The sequence below is a fragment of the Triturus cristatus genome, chromosome 9 (genome assembly GCF_964204655.1).
Source record: "Triturus cristatus chromosome 9, aTriCri1.1, whole genome shotgun sequence".
Taxonomy (NCBI): Eukaryota; Metazoa; Chordata; class Amphibia; order Caudata; family Salamandridae; genus Triturus; species Triturus cristatus.
Window position 1 is genome coordinate 215,254,628 of NC_140592.1, and position 24,784 is coordinate 215,279,411.

Sequence of the window (24,784 nt, forward strand, 5' to 3'; positions counted from 1 at the left end):
CAATACACTGTCTAGCTCTTCTGTACCTTGAAGCGTGCCTATGCCAGAGTTCTGCCAGCCTGCAGGGACCACAATGAGTGCGGGCATGTCCCAGAGCAATCAGTGAGCTTGCAGCGATGCTGGGAACTTTTGTCACCGCCACAACTGCCCACTGCTTCATAGCGACATGTTATATTCACATCACATCAACTTGATAAAAAAGAAGAATCTGGAAAGCCAAGAATAGAGGGCCAATCAGGTGCCTGTTTCAATGTCGGATTTTTATTACAGTCCATGCCGAGTACTAGCAGAATCCGCCCAACTTAAAACCCAGTGATAGCAAAAGGCTGTTGGCCAAAAGAACGTTTATTTTTTTGCTAGCATTGCATCCACAGCCAGAACAAGCTGCAGCATATTCTTTACTCACTGAACGCTCCTCGGATATCGTGACATACGCCTGATATTAGGCATTGCGCTCTCGGCGGCCCCGCAGAAGCCCAAATCGGGACTTCGTTAAAGTATGAGTGAGACCACCATTTATCTCATTAACGTATATTTAGGATAACAATGGATCGTTACTACACCACTGGTTTGTTTATTTACGATTGATTGCACAAAGGGACTTTTTTACTTTTCCAAACGCTTTTCATCTATACGTAATACTAGCGCAACACTCCCCTCATCCCTCCGGACAACACACAAGTGTATAAGCGGAATAGGGAGCCACAGTTATGACACTCATATTCCCCGAATACCCGCACAGACGTACCTACATTATTTAGACCGTGACCAGAGACATATTCTCACTATTTTCTGAACGTGACAAGCAAAATATCTCAAAACACACCTGTGGTAATAACCGCTCCACAAGAATTAGATCAGGGTACTTATCAGTTATAAGCGACCACTTTTACTAAGAAGTGACAGGAGCTACGATGATACAGCTACCATTACACCATTGAATATTACAAGCAGCCCCCAAACAAACTACAGTTCACATAAATATAAAGACTTGCCATTTAACATACTTGCTTACGCATTTTAAAGTATTTTAAAGATTTGCCATTTATTTTAGTCTGTCAAACTTTCTACCTGTACTTAAGAAAATAAGTACTCGCATTGTTGTTCGTCGTTTTTCTTTTTCTCTTTCTTTTTAGGTATTGCCAACCTTTAGGTACTATTGACCTTGAATCTCAGAGTATTTACTCTGATTTCCTTCAGAATCGGAAATTACCTTTTCTCACAACTATTTTTTAGGTTTTAGGTCCTGAAGAAAGCCCATCAGGGGCATCCTTAGGGCTGAAACATGTCAACCTTAGATCTGGACACAAACAGTGCAGCGGTTTCATAATTAGGCCTTTTTGCACGAATTTCACCTTTTTTAAGTGTCTTCCCATACACCAGATAGAATAAAAGTGTTACTTCTAAGGTAGTATGAGAAATACATTTTTAATATCACTACTCACTAGAGCACCTTGCACTATCAATTTCTGATCACTACTGTGAAATCCAGTGGTTCCCTCCAGGTGGAGGAAGCATTCAGAAAGAGACCCAATGATAATGCTGACACGTATTAAAAGAAAGGCGGAGAATCAAGATAAACCGCCCGCGACCTGTTTACGTGAATGAGGGTTCTCTAAGTACCGACTTTGTGTACTGACGGATAGAACAATCTGGACCCTGGTTGCAGGTACAAGTGATCCATTCCCTATTGATTATGAATTATCGACAGGAAGCCGAACGGATTACAGCTTCTTCTAGCTCCCCCCCTTGATTGTAACAGATTTAGCAGCGCACAGCTGAGGGAATCCATTTTTCCGACACTAGATACGGAAATCCCTCCTTTCTAAGGAGTATTTTATTACGAGCTCTGAAGAACAAACCTCATTTTGACCAGACAACCAAGAACTAACTATGGCCGAAAACCTAGGTCTGAGCTACTCAAGAGACAAAATAAATGCAATTCTCTCTTTACCCTCACTATTTCAAGACAGTTACTTTACTCAAACTATAGCACTGGGAAGATCTATCAGAAACTAAAAAAGAACAAGTAAGAACCGCTATTCATGGCGTTATCATGACTGAATATCTACCAGCAAATGCAGCACCCAGAGGCCTCTGGGTACACAACGCACCACGTATCTTCCTCAAAGACCTAGCATTCCGGAAAGACTGGTCAGCCATTTTGAGGAAATGCACCAGAGATTACTTAGTTTTGATCATAAAAACAGCGACCAGACTGACAGAAGCCCTGACGATTAAAATCCAACTGAGCGAAGCAAATCTGAAGAATATGGTACATATAACTGTCTACAAAAAAAGACTGGAAGAAATCAATAGAGAAATGAATGAGACCAAAGAATACATAACCCAAAATAAAAAACAGAAATTGGGAAAGGATTTCAAACGCTTTTCTATGGAAAAAGATGACTACGAAGCATCAGAGAACCAATCTGACAATGACACCAGTGGGAATTCAACTGACAGTTCAGACTGGAGCAATGAAGAAACAAGACAGCCCAGGAGAAACAGAGGTACCTACAGACGTCAACAACACCGCAGACCAAATACCTGGCGTAACCCTCAATATGGAGACCAACACCCAAATCCATTCCAGCCATTTACACCAAATTTCCATGGATGGATGAACCCATACACCACAGGACCTCCACCAATGGGGCCCTACATGGGACCATACATGCAACAACAGTCTTTTTTAGCGCGAGGCCAAACGAAACAAAGGGGACGAAGAAAAGGAGTCACATGGACAGACCAAGAGAGACAAATCCAAACCAGGAGCATGTCAGGCATGTCGAAAGACAAACCAGGGACAAGCACGACTCGCTCGGAATCAATTTGACAGATGTCACTCTCACAGAGGTCCAAGAGAATGTGCTCAACAAGGGATTAGGCTACGTACCGACACCAACACTGGATGTCTTCAAACTACAGTGCGAAGTTGCAGAATTCTGTAGGAAGCTGAAATTAAAAGCCTTCTTCACTGGCAAAGAAATTAACAATGTGGAGGGCGACACATCGCTACGCCCTAAATCTACTTTCTGCCCACTGAACCACCAAATCCCCATCGAGCTTCAAGCTTTTGAGCAAGCTATAATGAAGGAAGTCAGTGAAGTTAAAAAATCGACAAAAAAACCTTTCATGAACATAACGGGAGCCGAAAAACAAGCTCTGGAAGAACTAAGGAAAAACCAAGACATCATAATCAAACCGGCGGACAAAGGAGGAGGGATAGTTCTGCTTAGCAAAGAAGGCTATGATCAACAATGCCTTGACATATTGTCTGATGACAAATTTTACAGAATCATTCTGACAGATCCCACACCCAGACTACAACAAACAATAAGAATCATGGTAGAAGAACCTGAAACTAACAGATGGATATCAAGGAATGAGGCTGATTTCTTAAGAACTAACTCACCCAAAGTACCGTACTTCTACTCCCTCCCAAAAATACACAAAGAGAGGAGACCCCCACTGGGCCGCTGGGCCGCTGGGCCGCCCCACTGTATCTGGTCTAGGGTCGGTTCTGGAGCCACTTTCACAATTTGCGGACCAATACTTAAGAACGTTGGTACAGAAGATACCGACCTACCTGAAGGACACTCGTGACCTACTAAACCACCTCAAAGATGAGACCTTCTCCACCGACACCATGCTCTTAGTCGGATTTGATGTAGAGAGTTTGTACACCAGCTTGCCACAACTAAACACATTGGAACTCTCGAAGAGATACTCTATGAACACAGCTGGTCTCATCAAACACCTAGACACTTCATCCTACAATGTTGCACCATCGCCCTCACTGAAAACTATTTCGAGTACGAAGGTACAATGTATCTACAACGCCATGGTACTTCCATGGGGAGTACATTCGCTCCAAGTGTGGCAGGACTTTACGTGAGCAGTTTCGAAAAAATGTACATACATAATGCAGTAAATCCATACCTGTCAAAAATCCGATTCTGGAAGCGATATATTGACGACATCATAGTAATCTGGGAAGGCGATCAACTGAGTTTACGCTGTTCCATGAATGGATGAACAAACAAGATGATTGTTTAAGATTTACCTATTCAGCAAACTGTAAACAATTGGATTTCTTAGACCTCACAATCTACATTGAAGAAAATACCATCAAGACACGAACATTCTTCAAACCAACTGCAAAAAACAGCTTACTTTCATGCAATAGTTTTCACCCGCGCCCCTTAAGAGAAAACTTACCATATAGTCAGTTTTTTGCGCCTGAAAAGAAACTGCAGTGAATTAACTGAATATAAGACACAAGCCAAAGAACTAAGCTGTAAGTTGTCAAGAAGAAACTACCCAGCTAAAACAGTGTCAAAATGCCAAAAGAGGGTAAGGAATCAACCACGAGAAAGCCTACTAGAAACTACACAAAAAAGCCCTGACCAAGACACACCTACATGTGTTACCACCTACAGCATCGCGAGCAATGCAGTAAAAAAGATAATCAACAAAAACTGGCGCATACTAACTTCAGGAACATTGAAGTGGCCCAAACCAAGATTTTCCAACAAAAGAACAAGGAACATCAAAGATATATTGGTACATACACGACCGTTGGCACACCAACAAAACAGAATAACTAACACCTTGTGGAATATGCAACCAGTTACAGGCCACTATCTTTGTGGACAATGTTCAGTATGTCATCTGACGATACCGACAAAGACCATGCAACTACCACAAGACCTAATGTGGATGATGAGACAACATACAAATTGCAACACGTCTCATGTTGTCTATATGATCACATGTCCCTGCAGCCTCAGATATATCGGAATGACATTCTGGAAGGTTAAGCAGAGGATCTGTGAACATAGGAGTAATGTTAAGTGTAAACGTGAGACAAAAAAAATGAGCAGGCACTATATCGAACATAAACATTCTATTGATGACCTCAACTGGGTCATTACTGAAACGCTGACAGGGACAATCCACAAGGCTGAAAAAACCCTATTTAAAAAAGAACAGAGATGGGTACATTGTCTCAAAACAGATACTAAGGGCCTCAACGATAACATCCCCTGGCTTGGCATCAAATGACCCACAGTACAGACTGCACTCTATTGAAACATCTGTCCAATAGCTCACCCAGCCTCACAAGAACACAATTCTTATCGCGACCCGCTAAACACCTGCCATCAATGTTTCTCTCAATGAGAAATTCCATCCAGACTCTATTTGGTTGCTTTTGAAGAAAACATTATTTTGAAAGATTGTTTTGATCGTTCTCTGCAATGTCTTTTTATTGTATGCATCCACCACTTCTAGAATAGGAACGGATCACCCCCCTAAATGATCTATACACAGATTAATATATTTTCCTATGTGCACTAAACAAACATGACCTTATTTATCACTACATAAAAATTAATGTTACTGTAGCGAAAATTACAGGACCTTTAGAAAGCAATAACACTCAATAGATCCCAGAGAGTCTTTCTTCCATTTCCATACTGTCGAATACAAGATGATGACCTCACACGGGATCCCGCGTCAATCGGGATCCTGAGATCAGCACCAGCACAAGTCGTGCACAGCCCAAAGAGGAGGTATGGACAACGCAGGAAGGCACATTTTTGGAAGACACGTGAAGTATTTCTCATAACATATGGAAAGCAATTTGACTGCATCATGTTATTTTTGTCATTTCCTGAACTGATATGAGGCATTGCGCTCTCGGCGGCCCCGCAGAAGCCCAAATCGGGACTTCGTTAAGGTATTAGTGAGACCACCATTTACCTCATTAACGTATATTTAGGATAACAATGGATCGTTCCTACACTACTTGTTTGTTTATTTACGATTGATTGCACAAGGGACTTTTTTACTTTTCCAAGCGCTTTTCATCTATACGTAATACTAGCGCAACACTCCCCTCATCCCTCCGGACATCACACAAGCGTATTAGCGAAATAGGGAGCCACAGTTATGACACTCATATTCCGCGAATACCCCACAGACGTACCTACATTATTTAGACCGTGACCAGAGATATATTCTCACTATTTTCTGAACGTGACAAGTGAAATATCTCAAAACACACCTGTGGTAATAACCGCTTTACATGAATTAGATCAGGGTACTTATCAGTTATAAGCGACCACTTTTACTAAGAAGTGACAGGAGCTACAATGACACAGCTACCATTACACCACTGAATATTACAAGCAGCCCCCAAACAAACTACAGTTCACATAAATATAATGACTTGCCATTTAACATACTTGCTTACGCATTTTAAAGTATTTTAAAGATTTGCCATTTTCTTTAGTCTGCCAAACTTTCTACCTGTACTTAAGAAAATAAGTACTCGCATTTGTTCGTCTTTTTCTTTTTCTCTTTCTTTTTAGGTATTGCCAACCTATTTACTCTGATTTCCTTCAGAATCGTAAATTACCTTTTCTCACAACTATTTTTTAGGTTTTAGGTCCTGAAGAAAGCCCATCGACCCGTCAGGGGCATCCTTGGGGCTGAAACATGTCAACCTTAGATCTGGACACAAACAGTGTAGCGGTTTCATAATTAGGCCTTTTTGCACGAATTTCACCTTTTTTAAGAGTCTTCCCATACACCAGATAGCATAAAAGTGTTACTTCTAAGGTAGTATGAGAAAGATATTTTTAATATCACTACTCACTAGAGCACCTTGCACTATCAATTTCTGATCACTACTGTGAAATCCAGTGGTTCCCTCCAGGTGGAGGAAGCATTCAGAAAGAGACCCAATGATAATGCTGACACGTATTAAAAGAAAGGCGGAGAATCAAGATAAACCGCCCCGCGACCTGTTTACGTGAATGAGGGTTCTCTAAGTACCGACTTTGTGTACTGACGGATAGAACGATCTGGACCCTGGTTGCAGGTACAAGTGATCCATTCCCTATTGATTATGAATTATTGACAGGAAGCCAAATGGATAACAGCTTCTTCTAGCTCCCCCCTTGATTGTAACATAAGCCTGAACAAGCCACTTTTGGAAACAAGACGAAGAGAGCTAGTGCTAGCTGGTCCTGGAAAAGACTCCTTTCCCTGCTGTTTGTTTCATGTTTGCAGATGGAGCAGTGGGGTAAGGGAGACCTGCTGGAGAGTCATTGACACGAGAAGGGTTTGCTCAGTAGTTACATATCTTTTGAAACGGTGGGTGGTCCCATTAAAATTCTTTTTAAAAAAGAAGACAAAAAAAGCAGGCCCTGTTGCCGAGATCTGAGCGGCTACTCCAAGCAACGGATAATACGGCAACGTTAAACACAATGTCGCACAAACTCGAGACGCAATGCCAACTTTAAATCTTAGCTCTGTCCTGTTTTGCGTGACAATTCATTTTGCAATGGTCACTGCTTAGGTGAAAATATAGCCAAGTAACAAATAAAAGAACTTGTTAAAAAAGACTCAAACTCACACGACATGAACCCAGAAGGGAAACATCAAAGACGCAGCGGCCACGCTAATTAGAAACAGATGGCCCCTGTGCGCCGCTGCGCGCTCCCGTAAGGTGGATGCCGCCACACGCACCAGTGTGAGGAAAAGTGCAGGCCAATTCCAAAAGGTCATCTCCTAGACAGCGCATGCGCGCTGCGCTAGGCTTGAGCTAAAAACTAGCATGTATCAAACAAATACACAAATGTTAAAAGATTTTACTTAATTTGCAAGCAAACATATAAAAAGAAATCTTATTTTAATGCGAAGGATGGAGCAGTTCTTAATTCAATTCAGGCAGATCATCACCCTCACTCTATTCTGCTTGAAGGACTTGCACTGCTTCCATGAATCAATCTGAGGATACTAACTTAATTTTTATCCTCTAATTCCTTCACATTTCCAGAATGTTAAAAAAATTTCAATTTTACATTTTACCTCTTCATTTATCTACACATTATTAATCTGCTAATCTTATTTAATTTTTGAAGCAGTCGCTGAACCCTTGAGTAGGCTTCATGGACCCCCAAGGGTCCTTGGACCACAGGTTAAGAACGACTGATCTGGTATATCTAATGAATGCCTGCCATCTAGATATTGGAGTCTTGGAGCAGTCAGAGAGCGACGGGCAGTCGAGAAAAGTGACACCACATAAGAGGTGTGTATCCTAATTAGAAATTATACACAATTTGTATAGATTTTGTATATAAACATATCCATGCTTCTAATTTCCTTCTATTCAGGTGCCTGATAACAGTGTTGAGCCTTCTCCCTACAGGAACAGCTTCTGATTTTTCTTCAGAATTCCCTTTTCCACATGGGTTTCTCAATCAATCAATTAGGGAATTATAAGCGTGCTACTCACCCGTGAGGGTCTCAAGGCACTGGGAGGGAGGCCCTCCATTCAGCCGAAGAGCTAGGTCTTGAGAGTTTTCCTGAAAGTGTTCAGGGAGGGGGCGAGTCCGATGTCTGCCGGTAGCTCGTTCCAGGTCTTGGCTGCAATGTGGGAGAACGATCTTCCGCCTGCTCTGCGAATGCGCTGGGGTTTCCGCCAGTGCGAGGTAAGACGATCGCAGGTTTCTTTTGGGTACGTGGAAGTTTATTCTGTCGTTGAGGTATTTGGGTCCGTTGTTGTGTAGGCACTTGTAGGCGTGAGTGAGGTTTTTGAAGGTGATTCTCTTCTCCACGGGGAGCCAGTGGAGTCGCCACTGGTGTTGGCTGATGTGTTCGTGCCGGGGGATGCCGAGGACGAGTCTGCCCGCGGTGTTCTGTATTGTTTGGAGTTTGCGGAGTAGGCACTTGTTGATGCTGGCGTAGAGTGCGTTGCCATAGTTCAATCTGCTGGTGATGAGTGCATGGGTGACTGTTTTCCTCGACTCTGGGGGGGATCCATTTGAAGGTCTTGCGGAGCATGCGGAGGATGTTGAAGCAGCTGGAGGTGACGGCGTTGACCTGTTGGTTCATGGCGAGGGATTAGTCGGGTACGATGCCGAGGTTTTTGGAATGGTCTGTGGGGGTTGGGGGGCTTCCGAGGGCAGTGGGCCACCAGGTGTTGTCCGATGCTGAAGAGGTGGTTCCAAGGATGAGGACTTCCATCTTCTCAGCGTTGAGTTTTAGGCAGCTGTTGATCATCCAGACTGCCACTTCTTACATTCCTTTCTGGAAGTTGACTTTCACAGTGGTGGGGTCTTTGGTGAGGGAAAGGATGAACTGGGTGTCGTCGGCATAGGATACGATGTTAAGGTGGTGTTTTCAGACAATGTCTGTGAGGGGGGCCATGCAGATATTGAAGAGGGTCGAGCTCAGAGACGAACCCTGGGGGACTTCCGTGGGGGCGGAGAGGAAAGGTGGTAGCCTGATCCTCTGGCTTCTTCCGGTGAGGAACGAGCGGATCCAGTCTAGGGCCGTTCCTGGTATGCCAGCATTGTGTAGTCTCGCGACCAGTGTGCGGTGAGAGACGGTGTCGAAGGCTGCAGACAGGTAAAGGAGGATGAGGGCTGTGGAGTGGCCTTGGTCCAGGACGGTGCACATGTTGCGTGTGGCGGCGAGTAGGGCGGTCTCGGTGCTGTGGTTGGTTCGGAATCCGGATTGGGACGGGTCTAGGACGGCGTGCTGTTCGTTGAAACGTGTCAGTTCCCTGTTGACTGTTTTCTCTGCCACCTTGGCTGCGAAGGGGAGAAGTGAGATAGGCCGGTAGTTTTTGAGGTCGGTGGGGTCGGCTGTGCACTTCTTGAGCGGGGGCCTGACTTTGGCGCGTTTCCAGTCATCTGGGAAGGTGCCTGTTTTGAAGGTGGTGTTGATGATGTGTTGTGGTTGGGGTGCGATGGTGTCTACGGCTCTGTGGTAGATGTGCGGGGGCCAGGGGCCGGTGGGGGCCCCCGAGTGGATGCCTTTCATGGCCGCGGCGGTGTCCTTGATTGCAATTGGTGTCCAGTTGGACATGGTGGGCTGGCTGGTGTCTTGGGCAGGAGGTGGCTGGTTGAGGCATCTTGTGGGTGGTCGGTGAAGTTGTCGTAGAGAGTTCTGATCTTGAGGTGGAAGTAGGTTCCGAGCTTGTCGCAGAGGTCTTGGGATGGGGTGATGTTTGTGGTTTTGCTGCGTGGGTTAGTGAATTCCTGAATGGCACTGAAGAGTTCCTTGGCGTTGGTGGAGTTGGTGAGAATTTTGTTATGGATGAAGTTCCTTTTGATTGTTCTGATTCGGTTGTGGTAGTCTGTCATGGCATCCTTGTAGGTGGAGTAGTTATTGGTTGTCTTGCAGTTCCTCCAGTTCTTTTCCAGGCGTCTGCAGGTGCGCCTGGCTTCTTGGAGGTCGGTGGTGAACCAGGGGACTTTTCTGGGGCATTGTTTGTCGGGGTAACGTAGCGGGAGAGCTCGTCTGTGGAGTTGGAGATCCATGTGTGGTGTCCTCTGGCTGTGGCATTTGCATCGGATGTCCGGGTGTGAATGCCTCGAGAGAGGGCAGAGTTAAGCTGCATGTCGGTGACCTTGCTCTAGTTTCTTCATGGGGGCTGGGGGGATGGTCTTGGTGCCTTGGGTTTGTCGACGGTGAAGTGAACGTAGTGTTGGTCGGTCCAAGGTGGTTGCCTTGTGTGGCTAAAGTGGACGCTGTTGCCTGCAGTGGAGATGGGGTCGAGGCTGTGTCCTGCTCTGTGTGTCGGTGTGGTGATGAGTTGGTGGAGTCCGATGTCGGAGAGGTTATCGCGAAGGATGGTGGAGTTTGGGTCGCTGGAGTTGTCTAGGTGGAAGTTGAGGTCTCCAATGAGTATGTGGTTCATTGATGCGATGACGTGGGGTGCAATGGAGTCAGTGATGGTGGTGGAGAAGGGTGTTTGGGGGCCGGGGGGTCTGTAGAGGAGTGTTCCACAGAGTGTGGTCTTAGGGCTGGTCGGGATCGGGAAATGCAGGTGTTCGGCGGAGGGGAAGGTTTCACTGGAGGTGGTGAGGCGGAGGGTGCTTTTGTGGGCGATGGCGAGGCCTCCTCCTGGGTGGTAGGGGTGGTGCTTCCTCTGGATCTTGTATCCGTCTGGGATGGCGGTGTTGATGTTGGGGGCGGAGACGGCGTTGGTCCAGGTCTCCGTGAAGAAGGCGATGTCGATCGAGAGAGAGTCGAGTAGGTTCCAGATTTCCATGGCGTGTTTGTGTACAGAGCGTACGTTGAGGAGGATGCATCTGAGGATGTCGTCGGTGCTGGTGTTGGTGAGGGTCGGGCGGTGGTGAAAGTCCGGAGGCAACGGAGGCAGGAGAACTGGCCGTGGGTCATGTTTGGTGAGACCTGTTGGCAGTCTGTGGACCTTCCGGGGTTGAGTGCGAGGAGGGGGGCGGAGTCGTAGCGATGGAAGGTCGTAGATCCAGGGTTCTGGTCGTGGTTGGGTCGCAGACGGGCTTGCCTTAGGCGTGCATTCGGCGCGCCAACGGCGCGACCGCGCAGCGGCCGCCATTATGTAGGGGAGGGGGGAGCAGCTAAGAGGCGGGAGGCCGGATCGGGTGAGGACAGGGGAGCGGGGCCGCAGGGGCAGCAGCGGCGGTAACTGGAATCGGGGGGGAACGGTGAAGAATGGGCACTGAGATGTAAAGCAAATTAAAAGGAATAGACAAGACAATACCAAGAATTTACAAGACAATACCAGGAATTAACAAGACAAATACATTAATTAAGACACACGGCTAACGGAGGAAAAACTGACAGGCTGCGGTCTCGAACCTCTCCATGGAGGAGGCATGGAGGCTTCAACTGCAGTGAAATACAGCTGGAGCTGCTGGGGAGAGAGTATGCCCTCAACCAAGGGTCTCTGACTTCTGCCTATGTGGTGGGAAGCAGAGTGTCAAGTGGACAAGGTGTGTACATACTACAGGGCTTTGCGGCACCCCTGTGGTTTGGGTCCCTCCATTCATAGTCAAAAGACCTGTGCTACATGCACTAAGAAAATTACTCAGTTGTAATAGGCACCACCAGTAACATCCTTTATTTCGGCTTACACTTATATAAATTAAAAAGAATAAAAAAAACAAAATGCAGTCATATGCATTAACAACCTGCTCCACAAACCTTGATCTGCCACACTCCACCTCAAGAATTTTACACTGACTACTTATTCAGGTCATAATCAACTTCAACATACTAAGCCACACACAAAAATGCCTCTAAGGTATTGCATCTGCCTCCCTACAGTAAAAATCTCACACTCAACCTGGACTCCCTCAACACATTTGACAAGCAACGCCACCCATTCCCAGAACTGACTGCAAACCGAATGGAGACAGATATTTTCATTCATGGGCCCGTGGCTACCACTGAACTTAGGTGCCCATCACCACTCAGTGACCAAGTAAATCATCATGAATCCCCCCATGATGACCCCCAATTAATATGCAAGCTGTTACATTTCAAAAACTATAACATAACATTACAAAACATAGCATAACATAACATGTAAACTACTCACAATGTCTATATTGTTTCTCTGAAGCCGCCGAGAAGCAATTAAGTTATGAAGTGCTCACCTTTTGCACATAATAAACACGAAACATAAACAGATCAACTGAAACCACTAAATTATTATACAATTCACTCAACTACTTTAAGCAGTTTTGCCCAGTGCAAATTACTCCTTTCAAAAAGAAAGTTAATACATAATGAACATGACTATAACATTACGTGCCATATGTTGACAGGAGTCATAAACTAAGAATGATCCATTCACCTGGTAAGCACTATGTATATTATCACAACGATAGGATTGTGGTTTTTATAAAATGAGTGTGTACATCCCTATTAAAAAAGTTTGTAAAATAAAAATAAAAAACCCCACCATGGTTACGACAATATACTTTCAGCACAGAGGCTGAAAATTTATTTAGACACAAAAACACAGAAAAAAATAAAAAAATAAAAGGGAGGGAACAAAGAATTTAAAAGTTAAGCATGTTTTTGTTGCTAAGCTCCCAAGCAACATTGTTTACCACTGAGTAGAATATTATTACCAACCTCATCTCTTCCTGTAGCTCCTCCTCATCCTCAGAGCTTTGAGGCACATATGTGATCTGTGTCGGAGGCCTTTTCCATCAACACCGGTGAGTGAGAGAGAAATCAGATGTCAAGAGGAACATGTTATTTGCTGGTTTTCTTACAGAATGAGAAGTCACAATTTTAATACATCTTTTTGACTGTATTCTAGACTTTTAATTCAAAGCTAGTCTACTAAAGGTATGACTTGGGATGGTTATGCCACCGAACAGTAAAATCAGGTTCGATTTCCAGAAGGATGACCGAACACACAATCATTTCCAATGAGATTTACTATTATGATTTTTCCTGCCAACTCATTAGTTGTGGATATCCAGAAAGCCTTCCTGAATGCTATTATTTGGTAGATCGATAAGGCCACCACTAATTTAAATAAAGTTTTATCAAAAGTCTGTGACCATGATAACACCAGTGACGCTATCATTATTTTTCATGCTATAAACTGTATTGTTTATTTTCTCAGAGTGGAGCTTCTGGGAAGACATGACCACTTCGATTTATTTTCACCGTGAGTCTTTTTCTAAACATAAATGTTTAGCAATATAAACTAGAGACATACACTGCTGCAACACTTGCATATCTAGTACCTAAACACTTTAGTTCTTTTATGTTTGTATGGCAATTTCCTTCCTTGCAAAATTGCTGTTTTAAACGTTCACAGTTCTCATAAAAACTCTGTTTGGATTGTAAGGATGAACCATTTTAAGGATTTTAAACAAATCGCTGAGGTATCCTGGGATTAAAGTTCAGAGGCTTTGGTGAGTAATGTTAGATGATGACGTGGAACAAAATGGATGTGCTTAAGGTAACTTAAAAAAGAGAAACCAATGAGGGTGAGATTTGCTATTGACCTTGACACTAAGTAGCAGAAATACAACAAACAATTTAAAACATTTCTATTGGAGGATGACCAAACACACTACCTATCATTGGACCATTTGATAAAGTAAAAGGAGGAAACCCAGGAGCCCCACAGTGGGAAGCTGTAATAGTACGATCAAAGGTGCATGTCTCTTTAATTGACACTTTTTAATGCCCTGCCTTACATCATCAGTGTATTTCTAAGTCACATTCATAAACATCTGTTGGTCTCAATGGCTCATGCTTAGTATAGACTTCTACACCTCACTTCCTTCCTCCAAGCATGCGACTGTTGTCGCTAGGAAGGTTTGCCACCTGAATCCTGGCTTCCTTATTCTGGATACTTCCGCAAACAATGCTTCGCTATAAAAAGCAGTACTGAAACAATGGTTATTCATGCCTGCTCAGCTTTCTGAAATGTAAGCCATATGCTGACTTTTAATGACTTAGAAGAAAATCAACTTGTCTACCATTTGCCAATCCTGTGTTTACTTTTTGTACTGTGTTTATACCATACTCTACAGCCATGCAAAGTGCTCAGACCTGGATTTTTGCACATGCAATATGCTTCTGATACCATCTGGAGGAAATTGTGCAGGCAAAACATGGCAGTGAGAAGGTTTATGTGCACAATCAATGGTGGTAAACACCGTCTTTTGAATTTATTCACAAATGCACATTCAAACGTTTGGAATCCCGTGTAAAAAAACACAACCTGTTACTGGACACAAACGCATTTCCTCAAGCAATTTTGGCACCCGACTCCACTGTGACATTCAGAAAGAGACAGTCCTGGATTGCCGCCGCTGCCACTGCTGCTTGCTAAGTCCCTGGTGGCACTCGACGTCCCAGGGAGCAACAAAACCAAAAGGGGGAGGGGACTTACCCCCTGCGCTTATAGCGTCACATCATCTCCCATGGTGCGGGACATCCTGATTTGTCACCGCTGCCACTGCTGCCTGCTAACTCCCTGGTGGAACTCAAAGTCGCAGGGAGCAACAAAACCAAAAGGGGGAGGGGACTTACCCCCTGCGCTTATAGCGTCACATCATCTCCCATGGTGCGGGACATCCTGATTTGCCACCGCTGCTGCCTTCTAACTCCCTGGTGGGACTCAAAGTCCCAGGGAGCAACAAATACAAAAGGGGAGGGGACTTACCCCTGTGGTCACATCGCCATGTCCTCGCCCTTCTGTGCCCGTCCGCGGCAGTTTGAGGCTGGGCTGGGCCCACTCTCTGAGGCCTTTGCTCTGGTGCCTCTAATGCCCCCAACTTAAATTGAAGTTGCTGAAGTTGCTAAGCCACTCCTTGGAAATTTGGTCCTACAACTGAGAGGTACTGTTTATTGTTTATAATTTATAATCCTAATTAGTGCCCGCCCTCCTGCTCCAGGTCCCTTGTTTGTGTAGGCTCGCTGCTGCCCTTTTGTCCTTCAGCTTTAAGGTCATCTACCGTGATCATGGGCCGGAAAATAGAGGCTGACTGTGGTACAGTTTCAACCCACTGGTAAAACCTACCTCAATTGATCGGATGCTGGAACGGCCCATTAGTGCCATCAGTAATTAAATTGCCCAAACAGAGCGAAGGCTGTCTGTAAACTCGGATGGTACTAGCGTGGGTTTACCTGATCTATCCTCTTGCCCCCCTCTGGACATGCCCATAGTGTCACCCAAAACAGTGCTGTTCCTCTTACTATCCAAGGTCATGTAACGAACTGTGCGGCCACTCCTCCCACAGCTACTCCACCCTCTTCTTCCAATGTGGTGAACAGTAAGTCTCTGCTTACCACATTACCAAAGAGAACTAAACGTGGCAAGGCTCAAAGCAGATGGTTAGCCCTCTTTGAGCCCCTCCTGAGACTTCACAAGTGTCTGAGAATGAGCCTGTAACTGTTTTAACGTCAAGCTCAGGTGCTCCAATTTAGCTTCATTTTCACAGGAAGACAAGTTTTATTTCATCAGTTCCATCAACGACCTTGTGGTCAGTCATTTACAAACTTTCTCAGAGAAATTGTGCTCAACGACTAACACTGTACTTTCCCCCCTGGGTTCCCGATTGGACAGTATTGAGACCAATTTGGCTGCACTTGGTACCGGCCTCTTAGACCCTGCTGAAGGAATTACATCCAACACTCCCATCAGGCACCGAACTGTGAATAATAGCCTTGATGAACCTTCAGTAGAGCACATTTCACTAACACAGGCCCAGTTTGTTCTTCGCCACCCACTAGTCCATGCAGACCATTCATGTAATAAAAATACTCTAACCAGGCAGAAAGTCTACAAATTTCCCTAATACCACGAGGGATATAGAAGGTTGAGTTATCCCAGTACAGCCGCAGTTACAGACACAATTCCCAGTTATTAATCTCCCTCCAGCTGCATGCCTGTACCTGGCTGTACTGATAGCGGTTCCCTCATTAAGCCCGGACCAGCACGAAACTTATGAGCACCTCTTTAACAAAACTTTAGATTGGCTGGCACGATATAGATGTATGCTGTTTTGGCATGCCAAGGATCTCTTCCAAGTAAGAAGATGCGCATGGATCGGGCCTAATCGCATGGAACACCGGGGAAACTATATTGTGATAAATTTTAGTCTTCCAAACCTGGTACACCAACTACTATTTAATGTTAGACCTAGTAACTTGCAAGAGCCTCCTTTTCCCTGGTCCCGCTAGGCTTTTTTTTATAGGCCTCCCTCCCATCTTGGGCAGTGCCCACGCAATGTATCTCTAAATCGTAGCGCACATGTCACAAGTCTAACTACCTCCCATGGGACCGTTAACACACACTCAGATAATTCTATACAGACAGACATAGTTAGTTTGCTGCCTTCCAATGCACCGGCTGTAGCTCAGGTTCCACTGCATGCATCTTCTGTATCATGCTCTGTACCCACATCTTACAGATTTGATGCACTCTCCAACTTGGATTGACTCACTGGTCCTAAAGCAGTTTTAACATCTGCTACTGCTGGTATTACACCCATGATTGATAAATCTCTAGTAACACCTCCTGTTACCCCCTATATAAGGCCCACAGCAGATGTATCTCTTATTCTGCCTACGCAAGATAGAATTCTTTCTGTCCTTAGCTAGAACGTGCCATGCCTTAAAGGGAAGATTAATAACGAGGACTGGAGGGCATTTGTTCCCAAAGTATGATCTAATTCTATTGCAGGAGACCTGGCTGACTGTTGCTCCGTATTTTGAGGGTTACGCTTGTTATTCAAGTCCTGCTATTCATTCTCCACACAGCCGCGTAGCCAGAGATTTAGTTATCTGGGTTAGCCTACGTTTGCAGCTGGAGGTATCACAGGTTAAATCTGGTTCCTCTTCCTTTTTAGCGTTAATAAATCCATCCCAAAGGCTAATATGGTTTTTTATTTGATACATTTCCATAACAATGATTTTATTAATGCTAGTTGCACATACTATAATACCCTGTTCAATTTTATATCTCATTTACAAACTAAGGCTGATAACCGCCCTTTTTTGTGTTCCCTTTTTTCTCTGTGTGATTTTAATGCAAATCTCAGAGGGGGCCTCAGGACACAAGACATTCATACGAAAGGACGCTGCATTATGCAGGACACAAGGGGGGCAGAGCTTCTTAAATATCTTACTGCACACGGTCTGGTTAACTTACATGATACCTTAGGGGGAGCGAGCAACACGTTAATGTCGTTTAGAGGGGTGGGGAAAGCATTCCTTATAGACTATCTGTTCATAAGCCCCGAATTTTTTTACCTTGGTTTTCCAAAGGAGAGATCCTGCCCACAGACTGGGGAGATCACAATGCCTTGAGCGCCACTATGCTTCTACCACTTAAGGGACTAGCCCGTAATAGTAATCTAGCTTCTGCTACGCAACATTCTTCGGATGGCTTGAGACTAATTTGGTGCCTGAAAAAGCCCGAAGACTCATTAGCAGCCTTACTTAAGTCACACCTCTTTTACTGTTTAGCGGAGAATGAATAAGACTCAACGGCCTTACACTGTAATTGGCTAATATGCATAATTAGGGAGTCCATGCTCAAGCTACACTTCGTACATCGAATATGGACCCAAGATGGTTCGATGTGGGCCTGTTCGCAAGCAAATAGGAAGTTGAGGCAAGCTCTAAACGCATGCACCAGGATCAGGAGTGAAATTTCCCCGGCACGATCTGAGTAGAAAAACGCACTCATAAACAGGAAGAGGGAAATATACAAACAAGATTGGGGGCATTTGTAACATGCTTCCCGGGAAAAGGATAGCAAATCCTTTTGAGACTTAGTAAAGCATATTAGAGCTAGGAAATCCCTTTCTAACCCTCTCCTGCAAAATAACATCTTAGGCGCGGACTGGATTACCCACTTCGCTTCTATCTACCACATTGTGGACGCACCTAATATGTTAGCTATCCTCCACAATAGACTGCAGAATTCCCCCTCACTTTTATTAACAGTACAGGAAGTGAAGCTGGCTATCCAACATAACAAAGGTGGTAAAGCACCAGGCCCAGTTGGGGTACCTATGGATCTGTTGAAATCCATGACCGAAAAATGGGGTCCCCTTATTAGTAATACATTTAATACCTATTTATCAGTTACTATTCCCTCCTCATGGACTACCGCAACGATAGCACCTGTATTTAAAAAGGGGCACCATATGTTGCCTAAGTGCTATCGGCCTATCCCTCTCATCGACAGTACTATCAAAATCATTGGAAGAGTCATCTATGACCGCTCGGTTAAATGGCCAGCTGATAAGGATAAACTCTGCCCCTTTCAATTTGGGTTTCGGCCGAAATTAGGGACTAACGAACAATGTCTTAACCTGGTGCTGACTATTTATAAATACACGAAGGCCAGGTGCTCCCCTGTTTACTTAGCATTTATGGACTTATCCACTGCCTTTGATTTAGTGAACAGAACCAAACTTGCGTTAATGTTGCTGGATAAAGTAGTGGACCCCCTTTAGTAAAGGTTCTGTATTGTCTACACTGATACCTCTCAGGTCGAGTCCGTTTAAACTCTTACGGGGAGCTCTCTTCTGATTTTCATTGAAGAGTGGAGTGAGTCCAGGGTGTATAATGGCACTCTTATTATTTATTTTATATATTAATGATCTAACAGCTCGTTTATCCCATCTAGATATACCTAGAATTGCAGGCTCCCTAATTCCTGCCTTACTGTATGCTGACGACGCGGTATTGATAGCCCTTACTCCAAATACACTGAGACATCAGGTGGATTGTTTCTCCTCTTTCATGTACAAACTCAACTTAAAAACTAATTATACTAAGTCACACATCATGTCTTGGGGTCCGGGCAAACTAAGGTTAAATAAAATTAGTTTCAATGGGCACGATTTGATGAGTGTTGATAACTTTTGTTATCTAGGGTTAACCTTTAGTTCATCGGGGTCGTGGGATTCCCATCTTGCTCAGGCCAGCGCTAAACTAAATAAAATCGCCGGCACAGTTTGCAATCTTATCAGACCAGATATTCGGGGGACTGTGTTCCCTCCACTGAAGGAATATACTTCGCAATGCATTAGCGCAGCCACCTATGGTGCAGGAGTTTGGGGTTTTACTAAATGTTGTTCCTTACAGGTTGAGGAAAAACGCTTTTGTGACGGTTGCTGAGCTTACCGCCGCCCACCTCTAGTTTCATTACCTACTTCGAGTTGAACCAGGGCTTTATCGAAGACCAGATTCAGCTGGTGCCACTTTTATTATGGGTCAGTATTTGATTGAATCCAGCAGCTAAGCTTTGTAAAGACAGAATATCTGATTGCCTGACGTTGCATAAGGCCTATTCCATACCGTGGTTGAGTTATACATGGGACACTTTTGGATCCCTCGGTGTATCCTCTTGGTTTACTGATCCCAGTTGTGTCCCCAAAAATATATAGTGCAAACATTAGACTGAAAAACGAGTTGCTACACCCTTGGTGTTGCATTATTGTAGTCTTTTACATAAAGACGAATCCCCCTTATCTTCATCTTTGGACTTGTCAAGATGGGAGTGATTCAGAGCAGGGCCAATCCATTTGTCCTTATTCTTAAAAAAAAAAATAGAAAAATAGACCCAGAGGGAAATACAGTTTGCACTTGTCCTTGTGACAATAACTCTGCACAATCACTATTGAACTTTATATTTTTCTGCAATTAGCTCAGCCTAGCATGAAAGCACTTTTTAACACCCCTGTTATGGTGGCTAGGTTTCCGACATTGTAGACCAGCTCTTCTTTATTTACAATTTCTGAGTTTACCTGAAGTTGTTTTCAATGTCTGTGCCTTTTTGAAAGCAGCCATTAGGGCTAGAAAAACCATGTTAGGTTAATCTACTAGAATTATGGTTTAATATTTGAAGCTTGGCTGAGAGGTTTTGCCTAATTTTGGAGGATAGTAGGAGCGCATAGCGGACCCGATAGGTTTTTGTTCTCTCTTCTTCACCATCATTCCTTTAAAATCACAGCCATTCTCCATATGAGTGTAATGGTGATTTAAAATTTGATTATGACTTGAGGAATTTTAAAGCTGTTTATATACACATATCCTTTTGATCTGTTTTTAATGCAAGATATATATATTTTTTTATTTTATGTGTGTTTATGACTATGTGCAATATTTCTATGTACTTTTATGGTATACCTCCAATTAGACCGAATATATTATATTGATTGATAGAAACAAATCAGTAACAATTCTGTATTTAGGTGCCCCCATTGTGCACATGAATCAATATAGTTTTTAGGGAAAAAAAAGTCTTATTTGGTTTGTTCTCTACAGGGAAATATATTTTTCTAAGAGGAGGCACGTTCTCTCCATGTAATCTGGAAGTATTTGGTTGTCCTTCACACCACGTTTACACAGTTATGTAAGCCTTCGCTGATGCTGATTTCAGATGTGTAAATTTGATGTGTAAACCATTGAGAAGGTTTCTGGATCCACCCAAAGTTTGGGCTTTGTGGTTGTTCACTACCTTCGCAATGAATAGACACCTTGACAGCACTCATTTTCCCAACCCTAGAGCTATACTTCGTACTTCGGAAACTGTCAGCACTGGTAGATTTACCACTCTGTTAATCTATGTAAGTAGTTTCTGAATCAAATTCATGGGATCTTGGCTCACAGATGAGTTTTATGTATTGTTAAGTTCAACATAGGTGCACACAATTATGTGACTCAGGCCCACGAAGAGGATAGACAGACCCAGAACCACTTTCAACTCCGACCTCTCTGTATGTCCTCTTGAAAGGATGCAGGTATCGCCGTACTTGCGAGTATAGTGAAAAGCATTGTCAAAAATTAAAACTCCACTGGATTTGGTCTCCCAACTGTTCCCTTATTTCTAAAAGTATTGTCTGTTGAATTGATTTGTTAAAATAATTAATTACATTAACATTTATCCATTCATTTATTTATGTAGACGATTTCTCTTAGCGCAAGACAGTCACTTCAGAGCCCTGGACATGCAGAACATGAATACAGATTGGAGAAACCTAAACTAGCCTTGGATATTTATAAACAAAATTGAGGGAACCTAAACGGGCACCGATGAAGAAGGTTCAGGTGGATAGATGGTGGGCTATGCCAGCAAATAACTCATTATGTGAAACAACCAGTATCTAAAGTGGAAATAATGGTGCAGGACAGAGTAGATTATCCCTATCCATCATGGCTTCCTTACAACCTCCCTCTTCCTGTTAGATATTTCTGGCTTACAGCTGGATAAGACATTTTGGAGTTGCGTCTCATTACCTCACAAATCCTCTTTACTAATTTCCTGAGTTTTTAGGCTTCTAACTTTTGGCTATCCGTCCTTCCCTTACAGGGTATCGGGCACTTCTGGCTACATATCTCGCTGTATATGATTAGCTAATTCTGGCCGGGCATACCCTTGTTTAACTATTTCAGTCCAGCAGTTTTAAACCAGATAATCTAGTTTCTATTCTGCTAATTTGGTCTAGCATTTATTAATAATTAAAGGCTATAGAGAGAACAGGTCCAGACAACCGGTTTCACATCCCAATTCTTTTTTTATGTCTTGCGGCGTTTTCTGTCTTGCATATATGGTAAATCTTTCCTGAGTGTGCCTTCTGTAATATGTTACACTAAGGATAGACAGTAGTCCCTCTGCAAATGAGGGACTTATGTACAAGAAGGTAAAGCGGCCGTCCCAGTGTCATCTGGTAGGAATTCCCTTGACGCAAAATCTGAAAACGAATCGACTTTGTTGGAAGGGTCATTGCCCTTTAGGGCTAAGTTGACATTTTGGGGGACTACTGTTGTTAGCCAGACCACAGAAATCAACAACAATTGCATGTTCACCCAGTGGTGGTTGAACAATTTTCATTGTAGGGGTGCTACCATCAATGTTACATCACTGTGCTCATTGGCATTCTGAAAAATCCAAGCATCATACAAAGAGCAAGTGCCACAACTGAACCACACACATTCAGAAAGAGATTGGTAAGGATGTGATATATATAGCTAGTGGTGAATTTTGGAGCACACTGTCACAAATTTATTACTAAATCATGGTGTGGTAGTACATTGTCATTTACAGGCAGCACGTTTTCCATTGAACTGAGGACTACATTTGCACAGACAAACAGTTTTACTGATAAAACAATAAAGCACACAAAGGATAATGTGTGGAAATCGGGTTTCAACAAATATTTGTAATTTGCGCATCGACTGGTAAAGTGTCTTGATTTGTTTTGATCCTATTAAAATCTTTGTTTCCATCACACTTCATAATTACAAAAAGCACTTTATTTGTGCTTTCATAACTGCTTATTTATTTTGTAATATTTGTACAGTTCATTTAGAGGTATTTAATTTTTTGGGTGTGTTTATATAAAACGACATCCTACAGCCTTTTTCTTTCACGCCAGTAAGCTTGTCACATATTTCACTTTACATAATCCTCTCACTTGGTGGTCAGAGAAAGAAAAGTAAACCTCAGTCTCCAAGGTACAGGAATAAGCAGCAATTTGTCAGAAAACTAGCCTGACATTCGACCTCTGCCTTTGACCCACCGCAAATGTGACGAGATAAAAACACAATTTATAGTCATCCTTAATGTTCGCTCCCCTTCGGAATTACAGCATGGTTATTTTGGTGGTGGTGCAGAACTCCCCTCACCCCTACTTCCGGCGCCTATGTTCACTCAAAGGCCACAGTTGTTCATCGCAGCGTCTGCCCCTGCGAGGGCATATTTTTGGCAGGACGGGGCGGGCACGTAGCCCTCCCTAACTGTGTGGTACCTGTTCTGTGTATATGAGGAAACCCCACACCCTGCTGCCATCTGCCAGTACCTGTTCGTCGTGTAAGCGAGGCTTGCTAACATAGAACCCTCCTCTAATATACATGCCAACGCCAAGAGGGTTGTTGCCATTGTCAAAGCTTGCTTTTAAATCGCCCATGACGTATCTACGATTCAGCCGCTAGAGGGCAATATTTTCTTACTAAATACCTAGATCTTCTCTTTATTCATGTTCTGCGCGGCGCCTTCAGATAAAATACTCAGAACACAATTTACTAACCCATTATAAGTCGGGCATGATTTAATATCTGTTCATAGAATATCCGTGTCCTGTTTGGATGCAGAATACTTTATCATGAATGGCTTATCGCTGGGCCTTGTTCATTATTTTGTACATCAGTAAACTGTAATAAAAGCTTCAACGCTGCCACTGAATACAATTTTAAAAGGAAAATAATAAAGCGCAAGGATGCAGACACACACTCAATGCGCATGGATCAGAAGCACCCTGAAGATGCCTTTCAGTTTAGAACAATTGCTTGACGAATTCTGGCGATTTAAAGAAAAAATGCAAAGTGAAGCAGAACCTCTTTCTGTCTCGTGCAGATTTTATGGCTGCCTCAGGGTGATTTGATAGTGTCTTCCATCAGCGGTTCCCTTATGCTGGGCTTCGGTGTCTCGCGCCCAGCTTCAAGGTTAAAGGGTGGGTTGAGAGGAAAGGTGGAGGAGGGGGGGGGGGGGGGGGGGAGGGTTATGGCAACGAGCTTCGCTGTATTAAATACCAACAACTGCAGAGCCCCACAGTTTTCTTAGGCTCCTGCTGTCGGTGCTGCTGCCCAACCGAATGCCAGGGTTCCCCAATTACAGGGTTGCCTACTTTCCTCCCATGCCTCTTTCTACCACCACCCTTTACTTCTTTTCTCCATCTCACTTTTGCATCTTCTTTCTTCATCCGTGCCTTCTTCTGCCTTAAACACCACGGGGCTCATTTATGAGCCCCTGCGTCAATTTTGCGCCACCGGTGCGTCACTTTTTGTGATGCACCAGTGGCGTAAAACATGCGCCATGGTGCACCATATTTACGAAGTGACGCATCTAGGTAGATGCGTCACTTCGTAAACCCCTGCGCTACATTATACCTGCGCCAGGTATAATGTATGCAGGGTGGGCGTACCCCCGCAAGAAGGGGTCGTAAGAGTGGTGCAGCAAAATCTATGAGATTTCGCTGTGCCACTTCTAGGACACCAATGCGTCAAAACCTTACGCCTGCCTCATGGCAGGCGTAACGGTGACGCAGGCCCTTTCACATGGGGCTTGCCCCATGTGAAAGGAACATTGGTGGAGTTGCGTCAGGCTTCCGACACAACTCCAGCAATGCGCCACTTTTTGCACTGACAGATACGTCAGTTATACTGACGTATCTGTCCTTCCTTGCGACATGATGCGTCATATTGTAAATTTGACGCATCGTTGGTGTCGCAAGGAGAGTGCACTGAGAAGTGGCACATCGCTGCTTTCACGCAGCGATGCGCCACTTCTCGTAAATGAGGCCCCCCGTTTCCCTATTCACCTCACCCTCCTTCATTCTCCCTCTTCTGAGCTTCTTTTTTGTGGGCCTGGGACATGATTTGTAGATCAGAAATAAGTCCCGTTTCCCAGTGCTGGAGTTAGAAAACTTTTACGCTGGAA

The 24,784-nt window shown here is 44.0% G+C and overlaps 1 protein-coding gene across 4 annotated transcripts in view; it reads right to left on the reverse strand.

The window, feature by feature from the left end:
- The window catches only part of ABHD6 (abhydrolase domain containing 6, acylglycerol lipase), a 240,573-nt gene that overhangs the window by 35,219 nt on the left and 180,570 nt on the right, over positions 1-24,784 (reverse strand). For all 4 annotated transcript variants that reach the window (XM_085624756.1, XM_085624755.1, XM_085624754.1 and 1 more), the window contains exon 12: positions 12,934-13,002. In XM_085624756.1, the coding sequence (XP_085480882.1) occupies positions 12,935-13,002 (68 nt within the window). In that variant the 3' untranslated portion in view covers position 12,934. The remainder of the gene's footprint in view (positions 1-12,933; positions 13,003-24,784) is intronic.